This window comes from Nelumbo lutea, chromosome 2, assembly GCF_056320005.1.
Source record: "Nelumbo lutea isolate HS-2025 chromosome 2, American lotus-T2T, whole genome shotgun sequence".
In the NCBI taxonomy this organism is placed as follows: Eukaryota; Viridiplantae; Streptophyta; class Magnoliopsida; order Proteales; family Nelumbonaceae; genus Nelumbo; species Nelumbo lutea.
Window position 1 is genome coordinate 86,543,071 of NC_142685.1, and position 10,207 is coordinate 86,553,277.

Consider the following 10,207-nt stretch of genomic DNA (forward strand, 5'->3'; position numbering starts at 1 on the left):
AATTACTAGAATTCAAACCAAGGGTTTTTAAAAAAAAAGAACCTCCTCTTACAGATCGAGATTGGATCTTAGAAACCCTAGAGAGAAGAAAAGCAAATATGCCAACTTCAGCTCTAGAGTTCCCTTTCAGCCACTGCCGCCATTCATTGCCTAGTTCAATCTTTCTATCAGGGAAAGATCAAGAATGTGTTGTTGATATCTGCCTTTGCTGAAAGGCTGATTGTGTACGGTGCTCTTCGCTTCCATCGAATTCTTGTGAAGAATTTGTTTCGTAGGATGAACACTACTGGTTCTATTCCAGTATCACTGTGTCATCTTCAGTGGGAGGGGCTCTTGGGATATTCTTTGGGTGTGAACACCAACGTTGGGAGATACCGATTCTCCGTATCAGGTATAACCCTTCCCTTTCTGTCTGGTTCCAATCTGATCCAGTTTTGGTTCGATTAGATCCTTGAATATTGTATTCTAAAATCAGGGAATATGATTCCCAATTTGAAGGGAGGAGAGAAATTTTTGAAATTCGCCCACCTTTTTCCGCTACAATCTTGGCGTCCATATGATGGATCTCTCCCTCCTTTCAGGTGGTGGCGGCAAATTGATGACCTTGTCTTCTACTAACTTGTTCATAATCATGATTACTTCTTCCCTAGTATAAGGACAGAGGGGAGGTGCTGGTGCATCTCTTTTCCCTTGGGTGTTGCCTCTCTGGTATGGCCCTTGTCTGGCTACCCCATTGTTCCTCAGCCTCTTGTCGATCGCATATGCTTCTTCCCTTTTGTACGGGGTTGTACCTTTGATAATTTGCGCCGTCCTCTCCGCACTTTTCCAGAGTTGGCTAAAAGTTTCCACTTCGATGTTTTCGATGCCAATCTAGTACGTAGGTCGCATCCCCTGAACGCATTGTTCAATGAAGCTTTTCTCAATAGCATGCTCATCAAAGACGTAATGGGTGAGCTTCTAAAATCTCAAGACGTAGGCTAGAAGGTCTTTGTCGGGCTCCTACTCAACATTCCATAGGTTAGCCTTTGTCAGTTTTCTTTCTAGCGTGAACCACTTCGATAGGAATTTCTTGGCTAACTCTCCCCACGAGTCGATGCTCTCGGGAGTGTGGGTATGGTACCAATAGTATGTCGATTGGGATTTGGATTAGGATTTGGAATGCCAGGAATGGTAGTAGTGAGTGTTTGCTCAGCCTGGGTCGAGCGGTTAAGCAATATTGGAGGGTGCTTCTCGTCTCCTCCATGCTTTTTTCCATCCTCTTGAAGCCTTCTTCGAGAAGAGGAAGGGAAGTCTCAAACCCATATATCTTGTTTGTTAGTATTTCGATGTTGGCTTGGATGGGTAGTGAGATTGATTCTTCTTGAGGCCATCCTTCGTGATCAAAGAACTAACTAGAGATTCTATTGTATGGAGGGAGGTGTTAGGCTGGATTGGAAGTGGTCTCTCTCTCAAAAGACGAAGGAGTGCCTCCAAAGATGTGAGGGTTGCAGGGGCTCGAGGGTATCAGTAGTGAAATGCTTAGGACTCGATGATCCCATCGTGAATAGGACCATTTGTTTATAGAGAAGATACCAAGATCCTAGAAGGTAGGAGACGAAGATCTTCGCTACATATCGGGAAAGAGAATATATTGTTTGCTGGTAATTATTGGGCACACTATTGGGCATCGCCATGTGGTCCATGAAGATATCCTTGAGGATTAGCTTTCCTTATCCCCAAGATCCCTCATTACTCATGTGTGCTACTATCTTTTGCGTGTCGTGACTAATCCTATGTGGAGGCGATGATGCCACCATCCGGAGGTCGGTATTCGTTAATGCCATGTGGCGATCCACAAAGTGCTCTTCAACCTAGGTCTTGCTATGGGCTCGATCCATTGTCCTCTTCAACCCGCTATCTAGAATGGGTTCACGGGTAGCGAGTCTTTCTGAGGCTTGTTTGGGTTTGGGCGTTGACTGAGTTTGATGGGTCATGGGCTTATCGTGGTTCTATTCAGCATGCTGTGGGTTAATTGTGACGGTTATAATGGACTATAAGTTAATTGCAGTGTGGGGATTGACTGTGGACTGCTTGTAATTGTTTCTATGGTGTTATTCTTGATGTTTGTGTACTCTTAAAGTGTCTAAGCAAGTTATACACACCTACAACCTAAAATGGTTTAATTTCTTACCACCACCTAGATGAAAATACTATTTTTTCCATGTAGATTTTAAAAGTTTAAGTTTTTATGTTATTGGAATTATATATATACTAATAAATTGAAACTTTCCAACACGTGTGAATACTTTAACCAATTCAAGTATGTGAATTGCCCTCTTAGGCAAGGTCTTATATAGATGACGGCAAGGCTTTTATTATTCCCATTGCCTAAACAATATGGGACGTGGAAAAATTTTAATGGTGGTGGTCACTACTAATGTTGCTCCAAGTCCTATATTACTCATGAATGGAAATGAAGGCCTTCTTCATCTATAAAAAGATGGTAAGCCAAGCCAAACCAACTCTAGGAATTAATTGAAGCCCATGGTTTTTTCTTCTGCATAGGCCCAAAGTTCAACCATGCCCTATTTATCTTGGGCTTCTGCCATATTTTTTTGCATGTATTACATGTTATTTAATTAAAAAGATTTAAGTAATTAAAGTTTTATTATTGAAAACCCATTTCTCATTAGGCCCGGAAAGCCCATAATCCTGGCCCGGGCCTGTGTAGGGCCGGGCTAAAAGCCCTTATCATTAGTGCTGAACCTAGCCCGGCCCGGCCCATATGACGAAAGTCTCTCTTCCGGTAGCATACCGGAAGAGATGGGGATACGACATACGAGTGAGAAGAACCAGCACAGCCGCACAGGGAAAACGAGTGAGGACGAAAGTTCTCTTCCAGTTTTGAAATTCCCACTTCCCGCGCCTATAAATAACTTTTCCTTCTTGCGCGTCACAATTCCGAATTCAGTTCAGGGGAAACGAAGAGATGGGAAAACGAGTGAGAAGAACCAGCACTATTTGCAGTTGCTCTTCTCCGCGAGCGCACATTCTCGCTCCTCACTCTGTTTTCTCCTGGTAATCTCTCTTTGGTGCAGTTCAGAGTGAGTTATTAGTGATTTTTGAAAAGCTTTTGGAATTACTGGAATTTTCGTTCGATCGTTGACATTGATTGTGATGGTGATTCCGGTGGTTTCAACTTTCAAGGCCAGGACAATGGGGAATCGGCCAAAATCCTCGCTCATGGATAGTCATTGGTGATCTGCTAATTATTTTGATATAGAGTTCAAACATTCGTTTGATTTTTTTAATCTCTCTTCAATTGTGAATCAACGAGGTTATTCTACAGAAAATTCTCTCTGTTGACAAGCATATCAATGGCTTTCTTGAATTTTTGCTGCTGTATGCAAAGTCGATGCATTTTTATTTTCTTATTATTTTGATTCTCTTAAATGTTTTCAGCAGTTTCATCTACCGATCGATTTCATAACTAATATATGTCATTAATTAGATCAAGAAATTTTTCGTCTGAAATCTCTTAGTAAATCTCAAATTCCAGCTCTGTTTAGAATCAATATTCTGCGAACTAGCATTGACATCGGAAACTTTAATGTTCTGCCTTCTTTTCTTTCAATCGTTTGCTTTTACAAAGTTATCTTCTGAATTTAAAATTGAGCTCCAAAGGTGAAGTGAACTACATCTCGAAGTGTTTTCTAAGCTTCCTATAAGTCTATATCGAAATCTCCAGAACATAGCTAGTAGCTCTCTCAAATTTGAACTGAGAGCTTCTTTTTCCGAATGTCTTGTTCTTCTCTTTATAAACACACCAATAAATGCGAATATAGATTTTCCGGTGATATTCGTGAATTTGAAATCAACATTGTAAATCGTGATTTTCGTGATCGACGCCTGTCGTTATTTCGTTACGATGGTAATTTATTTTCACTTTTCAAATATTGACTTATGTATGAAACTGGTCGCGGAAAGGTACGAAGCGGATCTCTGGACAGAAATCATGAAGTACTTGGACGGAAAATCCCTAGTGATGCTCGGAGCTACTTGCCGGTGGTTCCACCGGATCACCATGGAAGAGTCTGTCTGGAAGTTCGTCTGCTTGCGCGATCTCCAAGTCCCTGAATCTCAACATGTCGCCTACAAATGGAACCAGCTTTACCGTTCTGCTTTCGGTAATGATGAAAAATTTCTCTTCATTCTGCCATGTTTCGTATATCTCATTTTATTGTTTGTTATTGATTCTTCGCCGTTGGATCTCTGGCAGATGGGAGTCATTCTTACCAATTTCGTCAGCCTGAGAAGCATATTGGTAGGGTTTCCATCTTTGATTTGGAAGGAATTTCGATCATTTTTATTAACACAAGATTGTTCTTCTATGTGGATGATTTAGATTGGATGAGAATCGGCGCTTTCTTCTTTGACTCTCCGGTGGCGCTCCTGACGGAGAAGCTCGGCGTTCCTGCCAAAATCCCACAGAGAGAGACTGCGGAGATAATGATTCAAACAACCGGCTCTTGTGTCTTGAGAAACATCAAAACTGGAATTTGGCTAGCTGGTAAATTGACTTAAAAACGCCCTCATTTGTATTTGGCAATGTTATAATTGCATATTAATGAACAACATGTAACACAATCATTTAAATGTTTTTGTTATAATTTTTCAGATTTGCAGCTCGTTAGATGCCCTGTCTGCAACCTTAGCACTTGCGAAGGTGAGACAATCCATGAATTTACGGGGAAGAGCCCTGGCTTCCCAAAAAATAAAATTACAATAAATTGGCTTGTGAATGGCGAGGGCCACCAGGATACTTGGTCAAAGTAGTAGAAGATACGAGAATTCATTGAAGATGAGTATTTTGCAGGCACAATGCAGACATTAGATGCAAGGCACATAGAGCTATTCTTGAGCGAGGGATACAAAAATGGGAGCTGGGAGTACGAGAGCGTGGAGACTCACGAAATCAAGAAGCACACAGACATGGCCACTGGGGCCATTTTCGACATTAAGCACCTCAACGATCCTAGCACCTATGGTATTTACTATATACATCACTCCATGTCCTCTGTGAAGTAGACCTGTATGCAAGATTCCGATTGAGTGGTCTATATGCATTACGTTCTGTATGTTCATCTGTGATGCATTGCAGAGGTTTGGGATGCGAAGGCATGGATGGGGAAACCCAATGACTGGCAGCCTAAAGCTCGTATAGCTCACCACGCTGTTGCTGTAAACACCAATTTACAGCAAAACGAAGGTATTCTCATTGAAAACCCATAAAGAATAACAGTTCCAAAACACATTATGAAGTAGATAGATCATTGTTGATATTGAGCTGAGTGGTGTAAACAAACAAGTTGGTTATGGCTTGGTTCAGGGCTTTTGATAAAATACGAAGCAATGAGAGCTGGAGGGCTAGAAGCCGACGTGGTTGGGATTAGGATCTCTCAGCAGTTAATTTGATGGTCATCACGGGACGTCTCTGCGAAGAGTCTTTTTCCAAATTCTGATGCGTTTTACCGGAAGGAATAAATAAAATGTTCTCCCATTGGATTATTTTCAAAGGTTGGCCATACTTCAACTCTGAATGTTTTTACTTCCCTCCAACCATCTGGCCATCTCTTAATTTTTCCAAGCAGCCAAGCAGCCAAGCAGCCAAGCATACATTGTTTAATGGCATTCAACAACTATAAAAATACTGCCATGTTTGGATTCAATTAGTGGGAACTGGGGCGTTGAAAAATAAATAAATAATTAGTGGGAACTGGGAAGTCCTTCGTTGATGAAACTTCATGGAGAGAGACGGAAAAAGCCGTAGTTTGTATTTTTTCCACACAGCCAAGCTTTTCTCTTCTGTACTAATAATCCTTATGACATACCGTCGGCTATAGTGGATCCTGAATCCTAACCAATACAAAACTTGGACCAGTTTAGCCGGAACCCCCAAGCTGAAGTGGGTCCCAATTAACCCGGGAGGTTAGTGGGATCAATGATAATTTCTCTTATGAGATTTATCATATCATTGATTTCTCAGACAAATTGTTTATTTGGTACCATTGCTTTCATTTCAGCGAATTTCTCAAAATTCAGCTTATGAATTTATTTGGTAGTAAGAGGGAGTACAAATGCAAATATGTACAGTGTAAATACATACAAAATATATTTTACCTTACATATTTGCATTTGTATTCCTTCCAAACAGAGCCTTATGGGAATTATCTCACTTTCCATTTCAGATGCCACATCATAAAAAAAAAAATAGAATTGGTCTGAAAAGACAAATCCACATCAACCAGATTTTAATAATTGATTTCTGCCGATTTCAACCAAACGAAAAAATAAGCAATGATTTTTTAATTTCTAATGTGCACCGATTTCTAAAAAATCAGTGTCAGTCCCAAACATCACCTTAAATTTTATCAGACTAGGCCCACTAGGGTCATTGTGGGGGCTTAATTATGAATTGTTCTTATTTTTTAATTCTATTTTATTATAACAATAATGAAAGACTTGGATTAAATTTAAATCCGATCCAAGACATGAATTTTGGATTGGATTTGGATGTGGCTGAACCCAATTTCGGTTAGACCCGATTAAAATGCATGTAAATTACATTATATGTTTTGTTAAATGTAGTTATGCAAGTATGAATTTTTTTTTTCCAAAAAAAATAGCAAATTTTATAGGGTTGTGTTAGACAATTTTGTATGCCCTTACCTTCAATCAAAATTATGTATTTTATGAGTTTATTGTAAATGAATAAAAGTGCATATTTGATTCATCTTCCCTTGGTTTGTTTTTGTGTAATACCCTTAAACTGGACATTTAATGAAACTCGTGTTAGTTAGAATGTTCACAACCAATAGATCGGTCTGGAGGATCTATCTTGACAAAACTGACACTATAGTACCACCAAATCGGTTGAAATGGCTTGTCTCAGCTACCGGGCTGAAACCCTAGGCACATACAGTGTAAGATTAATTGAATCTTTGAACTAGACCAGATTTCCAGTATTGTCCTGGACCTTGGAGATTGATGGGCAAAACTGTAAATTTACACCCACCCTTAAACTCGATTATGATACTGCACTAGGTGTCGGATTAGACTGTCTTTAATGTACCAATCAGTGAGATCCTTAACGGGGGTCAAAACCTGGGTATGTTGGGACAGTCTGATAATTCATCTGAGTGGGTGATCATAAAGACAGGATCAGCCCCTTTGCCGGACAAAGGTAATGATCGGGGATGCACTCTCACTGATGGAAACCAAGATTGCGGCAGCCGATTTCAATCGTTGAGATTTGTTTTGCAAAATATATTTTATATGAGATATAAAAGTATATAAATTATGGTTTCAAAATGATTTGCAAATGGTTTTAATTCCCAAGATCCATATAAGAGAGAGTGTAACACTGTTCCTTGTAGCCGAGGAAAATGTCATCTCTTGTCGGGCAGTGTATGATCATTATGGGCTGAGAGGTTAAGTGTAAGACTATTGAAGATAATACCTGATGGGATAATTTTGCATCTGCCCACAGTCCCTGGGTGTTACAAGGTGGCTTGGCCCAGGGACCACTTAGGGTAAGTGTTGGGCCCATAGAGCCCATCTGATGGGTTTCAGGGGGTGCACTGTCCATAACAATGTATTTGGCCAGGCTTTGTAACAAAGGCTGGGCTAAACCCATGTGGCTGATGTGTAGATCAATGTTTGGGTCTCACGCCATACAAGAAAGCTCAACTGGGCAGCAGTTTGGAAGGCTAAATGAATACATAATCTTAAATGGGTCTTAAGCCCATTACGAACTGGGCTAATTTGATTAGTCACTTAAGGGACGAATTCTGAGATGGATCAGCTGATAGGATTGGGCCCACACCCTATCCACTTAGAGAGTCTAAGATCTAAATAAGATTTAGATCTGGAAACTATCTAATTAGATTAGGAGAGGTTGATCTAATCTGCAGATAAGATAAGGGTTAACCCTTATCTTAAAGGGACTTCTAATCCATATATGATTTGTGTTAGCAACTCCTAATGGGATTAGGAACTGATCTTTTCAAATCTATAAAAGGAAGAGGGGGCAGTAGCCTTTAGACATCACAAGCAATACAGAGATTCTTGTCTTCAGAGCTGAGATCACAAGAAGAGAGAATCTGCACCCTACAAATACTCTCTTGCCGCCTCCTTCCTGTAGCCGCCACCTACAGTAGTTCGATCTCCAGTTCTTGGGAGAAATCAAGATTGGACCTTGATTCTAATCTTTTGGAGAAAAGATTGGTAGGAGTTGTATTCACAAGCCATTCAGGTGATTTTTGAGAAGGATCAAGTTCTTTTGGAAGAACATTGCTGATTCTGCTCCATCCTGCACTGCGCCATCTTAAGTGGGAGCAGATTTTGGATCCTTCCTTGGGCGTGAACACCTCCATTGAGGGATACTACTTCTCTGTATCATCTATTATATCTCCCTACTCGTTTTGGTTCAGATCTGGTTTAGTTTATGGTTCAAGAATGATCATTGAAAATATGATTTTCTAAATGGGGAATTCGATTCCCAGTTGAAGGGAGAGAAAAATTTTTGAAATTCACTCCCTTATTCCGCAATCTTTGGGCGTCCATGTGTTGGATTTCCTATCCTTTCAGTGGTATCAGAGCCAGGTTCAAATCTAGAACCATTCTGTTTCATATCTGAACTTGTGCAAATAAGGAGAAGGCGTTCTACCCAATTTGCGCAGATATGGGTTTTGGGAAATTTGTTCCCAAAATTGATGGGCAAATAATCTAAAATTAATTTTATATAAATCTGATTATTGTTTAGAATAGTTCTATATGATTTTCTTCATTTATGGGCTGTTCGTACAAGAGGAGATCGAATTTTTGGTTTGCACAGGGAGAACTGCAAGATTTGTAGTTTCTTGAATTTATTTATTACATTTGGTCTGTAAATAACTTTTTTTTTTTTTTTTTAGACTCAATGTATAGGCATTTGATCTGATGTAGTTATTAATAGAAATAGGATTTCTATTTAATTTTAATTTTGGATAAAAAATGGCAGTGCAGAGAAGGAGATTTTGCAGATGGGACATTCGCTATCTGTGATTTGCAGTTTGTGAAACTGCAATCTATGATCTAACATCTGTTTTGTAAGATGGAGTGTGCAAACAGCCCTGATTAACTGATTCTTATTTTTCTTTTATCAGTTATTTAATTTCAGATTATTTTCTTGAATTAAGGATTTAATTAAAGATCAAACCTTAGACCCATTCGAACCAAGATTGGTTCAAAACTGTTTGGACCAAATCTAGGGTTTAATCAAGGCTAAAAGTCAACCCTATTTTTCCCACTAATGGGTCTGAGGATTGATATTTAATTAAATGGTTAATTAGGCCCAACCTGTAAAGGCCCAGTTTTAAATAGTTAAAACTAATAAAAGCCACTTCAAAGGATAAAGCTATATGGGCCGAACTGGGTAACCCTAATTCAGCCCATATACCTAGATAATATTAATGGTTAATATTATGGATTTTTAACGGGCTTCAAATGGGCCTTATAGATAATTAATTGATTGGATCAATTTATCCTTGCATGAGATGTTTGGATGTTTGATGTGCTCCGTATATGGGCCATAAGTGCTTGGCCCATGTTCATTCGACAGTGGCTCTTGCGCACACCATGGTTGAATGCACATCATTGCCATTGTGTCCCTTTGGGTCATTGAATGACCTCCCTCAGTGGTGGGCCCCACACCTCATCAAGAGGTTACGTGCAAACCCTAGCCAATTTAAGGTCCACCGAAATCTGAATTTATGAAAGTTAGTAGAAGCCACTTTGGTTTGACCTAAATAAAACTAGGGCACAATTAACTGTTCCCTCCAGCTAATATGAGTGCAAGTGATAGGGAGATTCATATGATGAACTCTCTAAAGGCCTTCCATCATTAGCATGAGGATGGGTCCTTCAGTAATGAGGAAACACACCAGAAAATGGGCTATCCATTTGCTGTTGGGATTGTCTGAGTGTTTCATAAGATGATAGGAGCGTCATAGACCGATGTGGGAGGGGCTTCACCAGAAAATGGGAACTCTCTCACAGTACCTTGGCATTCACGAATATGATGGGTAAGCACTCACTAGACAGAAAGGTTTAGCTGAAAACGGCTCTGAACCTTGTCTAACAGAGGCAAAAGGGAAAACTCATATGATGAGTGGATATGATCCTTCAT

At 39.8% G+C, this 10,207-nt stretch overlaps 1 protein-coding gene across 3 annotated transcripts; it reads left to right on the forward strand.

The window, feature by feature from the left end:
• The first annotated feature begins 2,917 nt into the window (after positions 1-2,917).
• LOC148871717 (putative F-box protein At3g61730) lies at positions 2,918-5,824 on the forward strand. Of its 3 annotated transcripts, none has more exons than XM_088972007.1 (8): positions 2,918-3,057; positions 3,967-4,166; positions 4,259-4,303; positions 4,385-4,549; positions 4,658-4,705; positions 4,856-5,026; positions 5,141-5,248; positions 5,369-5,824. In XM_088972007.1, exons 1-8 carry the CDS (start codon positions 2,969-2,971, stop codon positions 5,452-5,454), a joined length of 912 nt encoding a protein of 303 aa, XP_088828133.1. In that variant the 5' UTR covers positions 2,918-2,968; the 3' UTR covers positions 5,455-5,824. The 3 variants fall into 3 exon arrangements, with proteins under 3 accessions (XP_088828133.1, XP_088828134.1, XP_088828135.1); XM_088972008.1 differs by having other exon boundaries at positions 2,942-3,236; XM_088972009.1 differs by having other exon boundaries at positions 2,943-3,316.
• The last annotated feature ends 4,383 nt before the right edge of the window (positions 5,825-10,207 follow it).